Source organism: Vulpes vulpes, chromosome 2 (genome assembly GCF_048418805.1).
Source record: "Vulpes vulpes isolate BD-2025 chromosome 2, VulVul3, whole genome shotgun sequence".
Taxonomy (NCBI): Eukaryota; Metazoa; Chordata; class Mammalia; order Carnivora; family Canidae; genus Vulpes; species Vulpes vulpes.
Window position 1 is genome coordinate 80,641,366 of NC_132781.1, and position 17,103 is coordinate 80,658,468.

Genomic DNA, 17,103 nt, shown 5'->3' on the forward strand with positions numbered 1-17,103 from the left:
TAAAGCTCTTTAAGGTTTGTATTTGTTTTCTCTTAAATTACCTAGTTAGCTGAATCTCTGCTCGAAATGCTAGACTATAAAAATTTCAAAGGGCTAGAAATGTTTCTTGTAAAGTGTTTTTAAGAAACTAGCTGATGTTTGTCACTTTAAGCTGAAAAGCAAATGTGGCAAATTCTTTTTAAAAAATAATTCAAATAGGTCATTGGAGATTACTGTGCATAAAGTACTCTGGATATGTTATGAGACCTCATATTTTTGTGATTTCTTACATTATAAACCTTTGTTACAAAGTATATAAAAATAGATGTTTATTCTCATGCTAACAATACACGTATTCTGGTGCTGTTCGTAACTAGAGCTAGTTGGTGTTTTTTTTGTTTGTTTTTGTTTTTGTTTTGCTGGAAGGAAGCTTAAGGAATTCTTTTTTTACACCAACAGTGCAAGCAGCTTTAATTCTCACAATACAGTAGAGAAGTGGAGGAGGGACACTTGTCTACACTGGCTATCTCAAATCCACCTATGTAGCTACTTGAATTTCACAGTTCCAGCAGCACCTCCACCAGAGGGCAGAAAGTGGAAGAGAAAGGAGGTGGAAGAAATTCATGCTTGTAGAATGTCGGTGGAAACACTGAGGACTGAATCCAACTCTCCTTTTGCAAACCGAGTTAACTGTGGCTCAGATCTGCTCAAGGTAGACCTGACTGAAGAACCCCCTCGGCTCTCCATTGTCAGCCTGGTGTCCCTGCGGGGATTATGTCCCATGGGGCAGTATTTTAGTTCAGAACACAGTCCTGAAATTACACCGCTTTTCCGGGCATCCCAGCTCAGCCGTCAGTAGCAGTGTAACCTCAGGTCGCCTACTTTGGCTCCCTAAATCCTCTTACCTCTGAAATAAACATCATAATAGCACTGACTTCCGAGAGTGGTTGCTAGAACTCTAAGCAACCACTTAGTGCATGCAAGTGAATGCAGGTGAATGCAAGTGAATGCAAGTGAATGCAAGTGAATGCAAGTTCAGCAGGTGCTGAACGCAAACCTTGCCTCAGATACTAAGAGCTTAATTTTTGTGAATTATTTTAAGTCTGATGTTTGCGGAACACCTAAAATCAGTGTTAATTTTTGTGAATCATGATAAACCTGTCGATACTGGATTTTAAGTCTGATGTTTGCAGAACACCTAAAATCAGCGTTAATTTTTGTGAATCATGATAAACCTGTCAGATACTGGATTTTAAGTCTGATGTTTGCAGAACACATAAAATCTGTTTCCACCATTTTACTGCACACATACAATACTTTTGACCTTTGCATTTCAGAAACAAAATACTAATTCCTCCCCTCACTAATTTTACAAAGGAATACACCCTCCTGCCCCCCAGCAATCACATTCAAGGAGCAGGTGCCTGCTGCATACTCTGGTGACCGGGCGAGGCCTCCACCAGAAACATGGTGATGGATTTATTCAACGACCTCATGAGTCAGTTTTTGGAATTTCCATTAAGATCTGGCTTGACTGAAGTTGGCTGAAAACTCATCTCTAAGAAAGATGCAATGTACTCCCCTGGCCCCCGTCTCCCCCAAACATTTGACCACCGTCTTGGGCTCCAAACGGCCAAGTGAGCTTTACCTTGTAAGCAGGTGCTGCGCCCTCCCTGCCGCTGGGTGCAGAGTGGGTGCTAGTGGAGGGCGCAGAGGGGGCAGGCCTGGGCCCCCGGGGGGCAGCCTGTGGGTGCCTCCCCGGCTGACCCCCGGCCGGGTTTCTGGGAGCGGCCCTCGGCCACCCGTGCGGCCCTCCGCAGAGTCCCGGGCCCTCTTGCAAAAGCGGTGTGTCCCTGCCACGCGTAGCAGGAGGCAAGTTTCCATCCATCTGCCAAGAACGCTCGCCTTGGGCACGTTACAGCTTTTTCGAGAAAACAAACTTGGCCCTCCGGGGCCGGCGGCTGCAGGTATTTGGGGCTTCCCCTGGGCAGGTGGGCTCCGCTCCGGCTACGAGGAGATGCTCCGGGATGGGATTAGGAGGCTCTTCTCCCAGCTCCCCTGGTCTTCCCGCCCCTAACTTTCAAGCCCCAGCCCTGCTCCCTGCCCTCCTGGGGCGTCAGCTTGGGGCGGGGGCGGCTGGGCGCGGGCGGGGGCTTCCCTCTGCCCCTGAAGGCGCGCTTGCTTGGCTGCGAGGAGGTGGGGTTGCAGAGCGCGGCCCCGAGGGCGCTCCGGCGGGACCCGCAGTGGCCGAGGGAGGGTGCGCGGGGGGGGGGGGGCTGTCCCGCACGCACGCGGGCCCCGTCCTGCAGCTTGGCTTGGGCCTCCCGCGGGACCGGGACATGCTCTGCGCGCCGCGGCCCCCCGCGCTGCCCCGGGCACAGCGCCCCCGCCCCGCCGCGGCCGCCGACCAGGTAGGGCCGCGCCCCGCGCCCCCCGCGCCCCCCGCGGCCCCCGCGGCCCCCGCGCCCCCCGCGCCCCCGCCCCCGCCCCCGCCGTCGGTGGGCGCCCCCGCCCCGCGCCGAGCTCCCGGCCCGTCCGCGCAGGGTCTGCGGCGGACTTTCCGTCGGCGTCAGGGTCCCTGGGTCCCGGGGTCCGCGGTCCCGCGGGGTCCCTCCCCGGCCCGGCGCCCCGCACGCCGCCCGTGCACTGGGCTCCCCCGGCGGGGCTGCAGCACGAGCCGTCGGCCCGACCCCAGGACCCCGCCCCCCCACCCCCGGCCCGAGGGGCTGCAGCACGAGCCGTCGGACCCCCCCCACCCCGAGGACCCCGCCCCCTCCCCCACCCCCACCCCAGGGGCTGCAGCACGAGCCGTCGCCCCCCCCCGGGACCCCCGGCCCCGTCGCCCCCACCAGGGGCTGCAGCACGAGCCGTCGGCCCGGCCTCCCTCCGGGGGACCCCGCGGGGCTGCAACAGGAGCCGTCGCCCCCCCCCCCCCGGGACCCCCGGCCCCGTCCCCCCGCGGGCGCCGCAGCCCGGCCGCCCGGACCCGAGCGCGCCCCACCGGTCCCGGAGCCCCCGCTGCGCTCGCCTCCCCCGCCCGCGCCCGCGCCCGCCGCGCGCTCGGCCTCGGCCCCGCGTCCCCGTGTCCCCCGCGACCCCGCGACCCCTCGCACCTCGGGCCCCGGCGCCGGCCTCGGGGGGGGGCTCGGGGCGCGCCAGTTGGGGGGCGGGGAGCATCCTGGCCGGCCGAGTCCCCGGGAGCAGGGCCGACCTGCGGCCGCATCCCGCGGGGCCCCTGTCCTGCCGGGCCCCTGTCCTGCCGGGCCCCTGTCCTGCCGGGCTCCGGGGGCGCGGGGCCGAGGAGCGCGGAGCAGGTGCGGGGCGGGCGCGGCCGGGGGACCCCAGTTCTTGCGGTGGCCGCCGCCGCCCGGGAGCCTCGGACCGCACGGAGAAGCCCCATCCTGGTCTCCGCGGTCGGCAGCGGGGACGGGGGGGGGGGGGGGGGGGGGTTACTGCGGGAAGCAAAGCTACAGGGGAACGAACTGCAAAGGAAAGAGGCTGCAAAACACCGGTTCTGGGCATAACCCGGAGGCGAGGAGAAGAAACGATGCTTTAAAAAAAAAAAAAGTCCCAAGTTGCAATTTTTGTTGCAGTCACAACACAACATTCCACCTGCCTGTGTGTATTGTTTGGTGCCCAATAGTTTTGTTTGGTTGTGAAATGATGCTAAACGGGAGCCCCCCCCCAACCCGATTCCTGGGGGTTGAGAGGTTAGGCTGGACAGCGGTGTAGACATACGGGAGACTGGGGCGGGGCGGTCAGGTTTCCTTAGAATCCTTTCCAGGATTGCACTTTGCCAGGTGTTGCACTCGAGTGAACTATTTCTAGAGCCGTTTGGGTGTGGAATCCCATCAACCTCAGAACCTCAGGATGCTGCAAAGCTTGATTTAGGGGAAGGGGCATCTTCCCAGAAAGTTCCTTGAAGGAGAGGCTGACAGTCCGAGGTTAACGCCTCCGTTAACCTTCCAGGAGGTTAAAGAGACAAATAATAATTGCTTCCTTCATCTCACTGAGTGTATTTCCAGGCACAGGGAAACTTTTTTTTTTTTTTTTTAAGACGCAAAATGAATTCCGTGGGAAACCTTCCTCCTAATGCTGCGGTGATCTTGACAGCGATAGCCGGGAAGGCATCAGAGCCTCCACCACACACCAGCTGCGGCTTCATCTTGCAGGAGATCGCAGCCCGGGGGGCTCTGTTGCCCTGTGGGCACCTCAGCGCCCCCCCCCCCCCCCCCCCCCCCCCGCCCACTGCGGGGAGGCGGTCAGGAAGGAGGCTGGGGGAGGCTGGGCAACCGCACAGATATTCCAGCCAGTCGGCATCCTCACCCTCCAAGATCCGAATGTTCGGATCTCCCTCCTGTTCATCGGGTGGCGGTTGTTCATCTTTCCTCTTTCCCTTCCCTCCAGCCTCCCTTGCCATCAAGACCTAAGGACTTGCAGCTTTGGGGTTTCTGAGCACCTCTACCTCTGGGGAATGACCAGGAAGGCTGGGCTGCAGAATTTCCCTGAATGAGTCCAAGGCAGAAAGATTCCTTGCATGTGCCACTTTGGCCTTAATAAGTTGACTGGCGGGATCCCTGGGTGGCGCAGCAGTTTGGCGCCTGCCTTTGGCCCAGGGCGTGATCCTGGAGACCTGGGATCGAATCCCACGTCGGGCTCCCGGTGCATGGAGCCTGCTTCTCCCTCTGCCTGTGTCTCTGCCTCTCTCTCTTTCTCTCTGTATGACTATCATAAATAAATAAAATAAAATTAAAAAAAAAATAAGTTGACTGGCAAGCAAGCATCACTGCATCCCGTCGGCCCCATCCCAGTGTTTGGCCTTGCGCTTGGCTTGGCCGAGTGAAAAATGGGGCTGGCCGGCTGGAGGATAGTGACCTGTAGGACCCCTAGAGCCACAGGGGGTTCTCAAGCAACCTCCGGACTCAGCCTGCCCGACATCTGCTCAGACACACGCACATGCGCGCATACACACACACACACACACACACACACACACGCTTTTGTGCTTCCGACTGTTCCATGAGGGTAGCAATGGAAGGACTCACGAGAATGAAAGCTGCTCTTAGCTTAGTTGGGCCTTGGAGATGAGAGTATGGATTTTGGTGTCTAAACAAAATTCAAATCTTGGGCTTGACCCCTTAAGAGCTGCAAGGCTGGCTGGGGTGCCTGGGGGGTTCAGAGGTTGAGCGTCTGCCTTTGGCTCAGGGCATGACCCCTGACCCACAGGGAGCCTGCTTCTCCCTCTGCCTATGTCTCTGTCTCTTGGCTCTCTTTCTCTCTCTCCCTCTCTCTCTCTGTGTATCTTTCATGAATAAATAAATAAGATCTTAAAAAAAAAAGCTCCAAGGCTCTGGACAGGTCCTTACTCCTGTTGAACCTTAATATCTTCATCCAGTATGTGGGGATGACAGTACTGACCACTTACAGGAACGCCGTGAGGATTAGGGGAATGGATACGTCCTCGAAATACTGTCCCTAATAGTTGTACGTTCTGTGAAGCCTCCCTAAGCTTTACTTACGGGGCTGGGCCCACCTCAGACCCAACGGGTCGTCAGGTTTTCTCCGCAGCCGGACTTCTGTGACTAAAGCTGTGCTCTCCCATGGAGGAGCTGCTGGTCACCCACGTTGTTGTTTAGTTGATGTCATTTAAATTCATTAAAATTAAATCAAATTAAAAATTCAGTTCTTCAGTCTCCCAGGCCCTCTCAAGGGCTTAATCACCAGTGACCAGTGGTTACCGTATTATGTTGATGGAACGTCATTTTCAATGTGGAATGTCCTCTTGAGTTTCCATTTACTTGAGTGATAATTTAATGAGGCTCTTGGATGATACGGTTTTTCCGTCCAGAGCCTCCTGTTGCTTCTTTTCTTCCTGAGGAGTGGTTTTGTAGAGCGTTGGCGTCTTTGATGTTGCCGGGGCATTTGTTGAATGGTGAAGGGCCAGATCCCTTGGTAAGTCAAGTATGAACTAGCCACCAAATCCTTGGGCATTCTTCCCTCGGCCTTGATGACTTTTGCTAACGTGTTATTTTCCCTTCACAGTGAGCTTGGTGAGGGGTTTCCCAGTTTTAGGGCAGAAACTCTAAGCTCTAAGAGAATAGAGGGAGGCTCTTCTCTCTCCCTGGTACCCTCACGCGTTGATTTTTTTCTTCTTACAAGAATGACAAACTACAACACTAGGCTCAACGTCTGCATCAAAGTCCACTGAGCGTGCTCGATTTATTGAGATTTGAAACTAGTACCGCCACCCTAGTCTGTAGGACCCCTTCCTGAACCTAGCACCGTTTGACACGCTGTATGTTTTACCTCTTTATGTTGATTGCTTTCTGCGTCCTCCTCCTACGCTCAGATCAAAGCTCCCATAAGCCAAGATTTTTCTGTTTCTGTTCGTTGCAGAAGAATGCCTTGTTGGGTACTTGGTACTAGTGATTATTTGTGAATGAGAGACCCTACAGACGTGTATTTGGAGCAAGGAGAGTTAGATGCTGGGATAGAGGGATGCTGCGTTCGTTTCCAAGGACTCTGTAACCAATAACCACACACCGTGTGGCTTAACACAACAGAAACTTACTCACTCACAGCTCTGCAGGTTACAAATCCAAAGTCAAACTGTCAGCAGGGCCATGTCCCATGACGGTTCTAAGGAAGAGTCTTTCCACCCCTCTTCTAGTTTTTGGCGATTGCTGGCAATCCTTGGCATGTCTTGGCCCATAGCTGCATCACTCCGGGCTCTGCCTTCGTAGCCCCTCTTCCCTGTGCCTCTTATCAGGACGCCCGTCATAGTTGCTTTAGGGCTGACCCTGATCCAGTATGACCTCACCCTACATAAGCACAAAGTCACAACCCTATTTCCAAGTAAGGTCACATTCTGAGATTCCAGTGGACATCAGTTTTGGGGGACACGATTCAAGCCGGTCCCAATGCTTGGATAGCTAATCCTTTCCCTGCCTGCACTCCTAATGCCCTAGAGGCTGATTTTTGTTTCTGGGGTTCAGCTAAGTCTGCTTTATACCAAACACAGTCCACAACGGTTGTTATTCTTTGGACAGATCATCACTGTGCAGGTTGGGAGGTGGTGTCTGCTTTCCCCACAAGGTGGGGGGTGGGGAGGGGGTACTTGGGGTGGCTCCCCTCGGATGGCTGCAACTGCTGCCCGCGCTGGGCTGCGGCTCCCCGGCCCCGGCTCCTGTCCTGCTCCCTCTGCGCCCCGGGAGAGCCACTGCTGGCCTAGGGCCTGGCCCTCCTGCTTGCCGGGCCATCGTGCTCTGCAGCCGGGGTTGCTCAGCTCCAAGCTCCGCCCAGCGGGGCCCAAAGATTATGATTTTCCGCTCAGCTCTCTGCCCAGCAGCCACTTGAATGTGCTCCTGGAGATGCATGCAGGCCATCGGAGCAGGGTGACAGGCGGGTGGCAGTGCCGGCTCGGGTGCAGGTGCCCCTGCAGGTGATCCTCTTGCTGCCCAGCATCAGTGCTGAGGCTCTGCCGGTGGCTCAGGACACCTGTGCAGACAGGTCAGGCGAGGCGGCCCACAGTTTGGCTTAGCAGTTGCCCAGAAGGTATGGGGCTGAGTGGCAAAGAACACTTGGGTGCCCTTCAGTCGTGCCCAGCCCGGGACCCCCTTGAGCCCTGAGGCTGACAGTGTTTGAGGAGCACCTTTTATTTCCAGCCTTTGGGAGCCGTTTTCTTTTTCTTTTTTTCTTTGGCACATCAACAACTTAAGAACTTGTCACATGCCGTTGAGCCTTTATATTGTTTTTTTCTTTTGCAAAATTATTATTTCATTTGTCTTTCTCCTGCATCACTTGTATTGCTACTATTCCCAGTAAATGGTATCATTAATGGCATAATATTAGTGAAGATGCATTTGCTAACACATATTGCTGATGGAAATGTTACATAGTAGGAAAACCATTGCTTCATCCCTTTTTTTGGCGGGGGGAGCCTTTTAAAGAAAGGTCTCTGTGTGGCTGTGAAAGTGAAGCACAGTCTCTCTGAAGCCAGGGGGCCATCCTGCTGAGGTGTCCCTGTAGCATGGAAAAGGTTGATAGCGTCCGGAAATCCTACCTTGGGAGTTGCCCAGACCCCACGGGTAGTGAAAAATCTCTATGAACACTTCCACGGAATTTTTCTGGCCAGGGCACCCTAATCCCCCAAGAGGTTAAGAGTCATGTACGTACAGACCCACATCACTCCGCCTGATGAGCATCAGCCACACAGCCTGGGCAGCAAGAGGAATAATAGACTCATGCCCCCTGTCTGCTCACGTATGCACCGGCATGGTACTAGGCACTGGGGCCCACCGACGGCGAAACACAAGGATTCATGCACACGTGGAACCTGGTCTCTAACTAAGCGCCACCCACACTGAATCAGGAGCACAGGGGAGAGCGATCTAAGTAGCATGAGTCCCTTTGCCTGTCATTCGACTTAGCGCCCAGGAGTGAGAGCCCAAGGTAAGAGAAGGGAGTCCACCGTTGGCTTCAGAACACGGGGGCCTTTATGTGTATCCATGTCGCCGGCCTCCATGTGACCCTGTGTTCAAAGATTTGTGCCTTCCTGTCCTGCAACCTCAAGGCAATCAGTTAATCTTGCTGCTCACCTGATGAGCCTGTTCCATCTCTGGGGGGTTTACTGACCCGAGAGTGGTGGTAGTCTCCAGGGTGGCACTTTCCGAAGGACTTTTCAAGGATGGCTTTGACCATATGTGATCCTCACCTCAAAGCGCCCATTCCGGAGCCTTCTCCTGCAAGCAAGGTGTCACTCCTCGGTAGTGTGGTTTAGAGATCAGAGAGTATTATTTTACTTCAAGGTATTTCTCTGTGATCATTCAGAACAATTTTGTCCAATTCGAACAAAAGCAGAGAAGCACAGATGGGAGTCCTAGTCCTCATCTGATACTGAGTTGCTTGGAGACCTTACAGAAGCCAGTTACCCTGTTTGATCCCGGGGTCCTCATAGGTAAAATGAGATAGTTGGACTAGACACCCTCCGAGGTTTCTAGGTCTAAAAGCTGAAGTGTTGGGTGCCTGGGTGGCTCAGCGGTTGAGCATCTGTTTTCGGCTCAGAGTGTGACGGGGGTCCCGGGTTCGAGTTCCGCATCAGGCTCCCTCTGCCTGTGTCTCTGCCTCTCTCTCTGTGTCTCACATGAATAAATAAATAAAATCTTAAAAAAAAAAAAAAGCTGAAGTGTTAAGGTGCAAGCAGTGCATTGTACCTTTTCTTCCTTCCCCTGCCTCTTCTTTTTCTGACATTTGAGAAGTGCTGTCCGGGAAAGAGGCATCCTAGCAGACTTTCTCTCTTTGTGGGTCTTTTTGCTGATACTTCTTATGGTGACCATCCACCAAAGAGCATAATTGCTTGTTCAACCCCAAAAAAGACTGATCAGATGAAATCTGATCACCAGAGCCCTGATTTGTTCAAGGCTACAAGTCAGCAGCGAGCACTTCACCCACGCATGCCGCTTGTGGGTGGTGGAGAGAGTGGAGCAAGACAGTCCCGGCTGCTGGGGTTTTCCAACAGATGGCCCGGGATCAAGTTGGGAGCCAGGTACGCCTCGGGGTGTAGCTGAGGAGCAGTTTGACACGGGAGAAAAATCATCTTCCATTTAAGGAAGGTAGGACATCCACTCCTCCGTACTCAGTTAAGAAACAAATAAACAAACAAACAAATAAATGTGTTCAGAGTAGCCAAAGAACAGAATTCCTAGGAAAAAAGGAAGAATTGTTCGGTCTCTGAAATTTAGGGAGCTTGGTTATAAAATAACTCAGGAGGTAGAGGGAGCCTAATGACATGGTTGAACCCAAGCCAGGAACTAGGCCCCTGCAGACCTGGGTCCTCACTTAGCTGCTTGCACCCCCAGCAGGTACCGTTCTCAGTTTCCTTCTCAGAACAATGGGAACAGGATCCCCCCCACCCCAGAGGGCTGTGATTGAGGATTCAGTAAAATAATGCTTTGTGGAGGTGCTTTGTAAGAATACAAGTTACTTTTTTTTTTTTTTTTTTTTTTTTTAGTTACCATTATCCGTGGAGAATTTAGTTGTACGTGTCCCTAGATAATATTCCTCTTGATCTGAAATCTCAATTCTGTGTAATCAGTCACTCTCCCTAGAGACGGTTGAAAGAGGAAATGTTGTTTTTTACGTCTGGGCTCCCTTATGATGAGTATGACCAAAATGAAGCAATTGAAATTTGACATCACCCTGCTTTCTTTGTGGTCTACAGTAGCACCATCCCTTAGAAATATAATGTTGGCCACAGGTGTTACATGAAACGGTCTTGCAGCTACATTTGAAAAGGCAAAAGGAAACAGGTTGATTTTAATGTATTTTATTTAACTCACTGTATCTAGGATTTTATAATTTTAACCTGGAATCAATACAAAAATTAATGAAATATATTACTTTTTTTTTATAATAAGTCTTCAAATTTCAATACCCTTATAGCTCACCCCGGTTCAGATGGGCCACATTTCTGTGCTCACTAACCACAGGTGGCTGGCTACGATATTGCTTCGTACGGACCATGTGGAGTATGGTAGGTTGAATAATGGTCTCCCCAAATATATCCACGCCCTAATCCCTGGGACCTGCGAAGGCCACCTTATATGGCAAAAGAGTCTTTGGGGATGTGATAAATTAAGATTCCGAGGTGGGGGAGATTATCCTGGATCATCCGGGAGGACTTGATGTAATCACCATGTCCTTGGGCAGGAGGGTCAGAGTCAGAGGAGGAAATAGTGAGACGGCAGGTGTAGATATTGGAGAGAGGTGTTTTCAAGATGCAGGAAAGGTCCACCAGCCACGGCCTACAGGCCTACCAGCCACTAAAAACTGAAAAAGGCGAGGAAACAGATTGTCCCCTGAGAGCCTTCCAGAGGAAGAGGCCCTGACGACGACACGTTGATTTTGGCCCAGTGAAACTGGTTTCAGACTTCTGACCTCCAGAATTCTAAGGAAATAAGTGTGCGTTGTTGTAAGCCACCGTGGCAGTTGGTTGCAGCAGCCATAGGACACCACTTCCTCACTAAGAGTCTAGAGTTAACGTCATGTCTAAGACCATCTTGAGAAGGTCTTCATCTGGCGCCATCACTTTAGGCAGTTACAGTTATTGGCTTCATTCCAGCCTGGGCTGGGGTGGCGAGGTGCCGTCCTTCCCAGGATTGGCACCCGTGATGGCCATCGTCCCTGAGCGGCGGGGTCTGTTTCTGACCCGCTCAACAGCAGCCTTTGATGGCAAAACTCAGTTGACATCTTACCAGCGTCCTTGAGGATGAACAGCGGAGAGAGAGGAAGGGAAAATGGTCTGGAAAAAGTTACTGGCTCTCTCTGCTCTCCACTCAGCCTTTTCTTGAATCTAAAAATGGGCTGAAAATAAGGTCTATTAATTAAAAAAATGTAGTGCCACGTGGGCTTGGAAGGGGTGAAGTGTTACTTTTGTGCCTTTATCTACAAATGTTGGTGAGTGTGGTAGGACCACGAATTCTCAACGATGAGTGGGGCAGGAGAATCCTTGAGATCATTGGGTAGGACCCAAGAATTTGCATTTCTACCAAGTTCCAGAGGATGCAGGCGCAGCAGGTGGGCAGGTGGGTGTTGGGGGGGGAGCCCCTGGGAATGCCTGGCCTGCAGGAGGCCATCCAAGGCCTGGCCTCCATGGGGAGGGTGCAGCGCTATTGCTGGGAAGGCCCCCAGACTGGCCTCCCCGCCCCCCAGGGTAGACACAGACTCCTCCTCCGACAATAAGCTCAGCGGCCCTGTTGCTAAGGACCTTGAAAGTCGGCCCCCCTCCTCTGGCCTGGCTCTTCTGTGTCTCCCACCCTGAGGTCCAAAGTAGATGGCAATCCTGAGATCCCCACGGCTCAGCTAAAAATACCTCTCTTGCCACAACAGGCCAGCTGACTTCTCAGATTTCCCAGCTGGAGTGAATCCCCCAGATCTGGGGCTGCCCCAGTGCAAAAGCTAGAAGCAGAAAATACCAGGTTAAAAATAGCCCTGGGGAGGCCCCTCCAAGCTCTTCACCCAGCTGCCCGCTGGAGATGACCAGCCCTGGGCAAGGGGGCAGGTGGGAGCGTCCAGCCAGAAATGGCTGAAGGACTCCAGCTGTGCGTCCGGCTTCATTCTGTGGAAGGGTTAGGGCACATTTCAGAGAATAGCTTCCTGTCTCTTGGCCTTTGTGGGGGGTTTTCTGTGTGTGTGTGGGGGGGGGTGTGTGTGTGTGTTTTAAGATTTTATTTATTTATTTGAGAGAGAGAGAGAGCCTGAGTGATGGGGAGGGGCAGCGGGAGAAGCAGGCTCCATCCCAGGATCCCAGGGATCAGGCCCTGGGTGGGAAGGCAGATGCTTAACCCACTGAGCCACCCGGGCACCCCTCTGTTTGTCTTTTAATGTAAATTCCAGACTTGGTAAGTATAGGCCTAAACCTGGCTGAAGGTGATTTTCATGCTGCCTTCTTCTGCACCATAAAGCTGAGCTTCCCATCCTTTCTGAAACAGAGATGAGCCCTTGGGATGGTGTCCTCGGCAAGAAAGCCCGGGGGTCCCTGGGAGGGACTTGCAAGGGCTGATTCATGTCCCAGGGGCAGCAGCCCGGGTCGTCTTGTGGCCACCTCCACTTGTCCGCTTGACTCCATCCTGCGTAGCCTCAGCACTTTCCGTTGGGATTGTTTTGGCTTGACTTCTATCCACGGAATGTCAGCAAGAGGAGCAAAAATGCTCTCTGGACGAGAGGTCAATATTCCTAACTAATCATGTTCTCCAATCATTTTGTGTCAGGAACTCCTAAAAGCAGGCCATTCTCTCCCTTTCTTCCTGGAAGAGAGCTTTCCCAACTAGTTGAATTTTTCTTTCCAGAAAAATTATTTATTCTCCCTGATGGCAATAAGCGAAATTCACGGGGTAACTATGTTAATCGTTATTAAAACAAATTCGTGATTAAAATGACATTTCTTTGACCTTTCTCTATGATTATTATTTTTTTAAGTTTTAAAAGCAGGCTTTTCTTTTTTTAAAAGTTTGTTGTCTCTCCACTCACATTTCTCAAAGGCAGAAGAGAAATATAACAAATTATTCAATTTGGCCCTTTTCCCCTCAATAGAGTGTTAAATGCTCTGAAGTGCAGTCCAGAAATTGGTCAAATGGGATGTGACGCGAGAACGCAGAGCTTCTGTGGTGGTCTGGCTGCTGAGCAGAAAACGTGAGACCCACACAATACACACACACTCACAACCTCCTGACGTCAAGGTGGAGGAGAAGGCCGAAGGATCCAGATCTTGTCGTTGTGTTCATTCATCTTTATATGTAAGTGGTAAAAGGGCGAGCAAGGGAAGAACGTGACTGCCTTCTAGAGGTTTCAGACCTTTGTGTGGATCTTCCAGCTCTTGCCCCTTGGTGAACAACTGAGTCCTGAATTTTTTCTCTGGGTGTTAGCTGTTCTCAGACAGCGTGGGCATGGCACCCAGTGCAGAGATGGGGCCAGGAGACTTGTTGCACCCTGGAGGACCCATCAAATAATCACATATATTAAGATGAAGCCACAGGGACTCAGGTCATGATCCCCGGGTCCTGGGATCGAGTCCCACATCGGGCTCCCTGCTGGAAGCCTGCTTCTCCCTCGGCCTGTGTCTTGGCCTTTCATGAATAAATAAATAAAATCTTAAAAAAAAAGAATAAACCAAGTTCCTTGCTCCTGGAAAAAGGAGTTAAAGAGAGTTAAAGATAAAGAAAGGCACAAAGCTAATCTAGAACCCTGTGATATGACATACACATGTGGGTATGTGTATGTGGACGAAAGATAAACAATGTTTTCCCCTGTAGCTCTTGTCTGCTGAAAGAGAAGGGAAACAGTGACAACCTAAAGCAGTGAGCATCCCCTGTGAGTTCCAAGGGGGACAGCCAGATATAGGTTTCAAATACCTTTTTTTTTTTTTTAATAAAAAGGAACCAAGGTTCTTGGAGAAATGGCTGATTCCAAGGGTGAGGCAAGGAAAGTACAAGATGTGTCTAAAGCATCTTGTTCTGGAAGGCAAGGAGGGACTCAAAGAATGATGGGTGCTTGTTGAAAGGATACAGGAGCCAGACTGACTCCCAAGGGTCAAAGGGTTGGCGTCAGATGAGTAATGGTGACGACAGATTATAAACCATTGAATAAAATGGGAAACCAAGAGTTCATGCACATATCCACCAAAGAATAAGCTGAGAACCTGAAGGGATGGGGTATTTGCAGAATAATTAGGGACCCCAAAATACTTACTGATTAGATAGATGAGGTGGGGAGGTGGAGAGTAGTATTACACAGGAGGTGGGCTTGGGGGACACCGGGGGACTGATGTGGTTTTGTCAATGAAGGGACACGTCGGTAGGATGCAATGAGAATAAATTATCATCTTGCGATATTTCTGGTAATATGTCTGAGTTTAATCCCAAACCACGACTAAACATCCCACAAAATGACGGGCCTGTAATTTACAGAAGCAAAGTCCTGGAAGTCGGAGGAAGACTGCAGGAGGCCAAGGAAACATGAAAACTAAGTGTAAAATCTGGTTCTAAAGTAGACTCTTCTGGCATAAGGGCATTGTTGGGGCTGTTGATAAAACCTGAGTGAGTTCTGAGAATTAGTGGGAGCAGCGTGTCGGGGTGATCTGCTGGTTGTGCTGGTTGTGCTGTGGTTATGTAGGGGAGTGCTGTGCTTTGTGGGAAGTGCCCACTAACATATGCCAGGGTGATGAGGGTAGCCGGTTGGCAACTTATGAAATGGCTCAGGAAAATAGTTCTTTGTCTTGTACTTTTACCTTTTCTATAAATGGGTGGCTGATTCAAATTTTTAAAAAAATATAAAGAAGTAAATATATTTTATTTAATATTTTCAGGAGAGTTTACAACTTCTGCTTGTATCTACACTGAGATTATTTGTAATCACAGCAACATTTTTTTTTTTTTTTGGAAAGCAGTAAACAAAGAGTATTCTGTTAGATACAATTTAATCTTACAATTCCAAAAGGAGAATTTTCTTCTAAGTTCTTCATATGAAATCAGGATTATTCATACTTAGTTCACAATCACGATCGCAATTAAGCATTTTTTTTTAATGAGGGATAAACATCCATACACCAAGTTTAGGCGATTATTAAACACTTGATGATATCTTTTTTTATTAGGTTAGTCTCTTAATTTGGATTCAGAGGTTTGCCTTTTCAGAAGCAAATTAGATACATCCAAAACATACTACATATTTAAAGACATTTATCTTTCATATGTTTGGTTTTGTCTCAAAGTATAGACAACTTTTGCACTGAAGAGAAACTCAGGAGAATTGACAGATGTTAGTCTTTGTGAAATAATATATTACAATTTTTAAAAATTTCCCTTTCACCAATTTGCCCATCCTCCCACCCAGCTCCTCTCTGCCAACTACCAATTTGTTTTCTGTATTTAAGTCTGTTTGTTCATTTATTTTGTTTTTTAGCTTCCATGTATAAGCGAAATCATAAGGCATTTGTCTTTTCTGTCTGACTTATTTCACTTAGTATAATACCCTCTAGATCATACATGTTGTCTTTTTTATGGCTAATATTCCTATATATATGAATATATATAGGAATATAATATTCCTATATATATTCATATATATATGAATATCTTTTTTATCCATTCATCTAGACAGACACTTGAGTTGCTTTCATACCTTGGCTATTGTAAATACGCTGCGATAAACAGAGATGCATTTATCTTTTCAAATTAATGTTTTTGTTTTCTTTGAGTAAATGCCCAATAGCAGAATTACTAGATAATATGGTATTTCTATTTTTTAATTTTTTGAGGAATCTCCATACTGTTTTCTAGAGGAACTGCACCAATTTATATTCCCACCAAGAGTGCACAAGGGTTCCTTTTTCTTCACATCCTCACCAGCACTTGTTAATTCTTGTCATTTTGATACTTGCCATTCTGACAGGTGTAAAATGATATCTCAATGTAGTTTGATTTGCATTTTCCTGATAATTAGTGATGCTGAGCATCTTTTCATGTCTTTTGGCCATCAGTATGCTTTCTTTGGAAAAATATCTATTCAGGTCCTCTGCCCATTTTTTAATTGGACTATTGGGGGAGGGGTGGTGTTGAGTTGAGTTGTATAACTTCTCTATATATTTTGGGTATTAATCCCTTATTGGATATGTCATTGGCAAATATCTTTTCCCATTCTGTAGATTGCCTCTTTGTTTTGTTAATGGTTTCCTTTGTTATGCAAAAGCTTTTTATTTTTTGTGTAGTCCCAAAAGTTTAATTTTGCTCTTGTTTCCCTTGCCTTAGGAGACATATCTAAAGAAATGTTGCTAAGGCTAATGTCAAAGAGATTATTGACTGTTTTCTTTTTAGGAGTTTTATGGTTTCAGGTCAGGTCTCACATTTAGATCTTTCGTCTATTTTGAGTTCATTTTTGTATATAGTGTCAAACAGTGGTTTAAGAAAGTCCAGTTTCGTTTTTTTGCATGTAGCTATCCAATTTTCCCACCATTTATTGAAAAGACTTTTTCTTATTGTATATTCTTGCCTCCTTTGTCATAGATTAATTGACCATGTAAATGCGGGTTTATTCCTGGGCTCTCTGTTCTGTTTCATTGATCTCTGTGTCGGTTTTTGTGCCAGTCCCACCCTGTTCTGACTACCTATTGCTTTGTAGTCATATATCTTGAAATCTGGGATTGGGATACCTCCAGTTCTTGTTTCTCAATTGCTTTGGCTATTCCAGGTCTTTTGTGTTCCCATACAAATTTTAGGATTATCCTAGTTCTGTGAAAAATGCTCTTGGTATTTTGATAGGGATTGCACTGAATCTGTAAATTGCTTTAGGGAATATGGACATTTTAGCAATATTAATTCTTCCAATCTGTAAGCATGGTATGTCTTTATATTTGCTTGTGTCATCTTTAATTTATTTCATCAGGGTCTTTTAGTTTTCAGAGTATAGGTCTTTCACTGCGTTGGTTAAATTTATTCCTAAGTATCTTATCCTTTTTGATACAATCATAAACTGACTTTTAAAATGTTCTATTACTTGGGAGTACTAACTGTGGAACGATATCAAAACAAAATTTAAAAATATGATGGATGGGCCAATGAGATTTATATTCTG

General features: G+C 49.2%; 1 protein-coding gene across 17 annotated transcripts in view; it reads left to right on the forward strand.

Annotated features, from left to right (window-relative positions):
* Window positions 1-1,606: 1,606 nt before the first annotated feature.
* Window positions 1,607-17,103, forward strand: part of CORIN (corin, serine peptidase) — a 227,330-nt gene continuing 211,833 nt past the window's right edge. The window contains exons 1-3 of one of the 17 annotated variants that reach the window (XM_072749061.1): window positions 1,910-1,946; window positions 5,830-5,931; window positions 13,069-13,271. Coding sequence is in view for 5 of the 17 variants with exons in the window: in XM_072749065.1 (XP_072605166.1) it covers window positions 2,319-2,390 (72 nt within the window). In the remaining 12 variants the exon portion in view is untranslated. Of the gene's footprint in view, window positions 1,947-2,122; window positions 2,176-2,218; window positions 2,391-5,829; window positions 5,932-9,423; window positions 9,591-11,445; window positions 11,562-13,068; window positions 13,272-17,103 lie in introns of those variants that run through there. The other 16 variants (XM_072749073.1, XM_072749067.1, XM_072749066.1 and 13 more) reach the window with 16 other exon arrangements.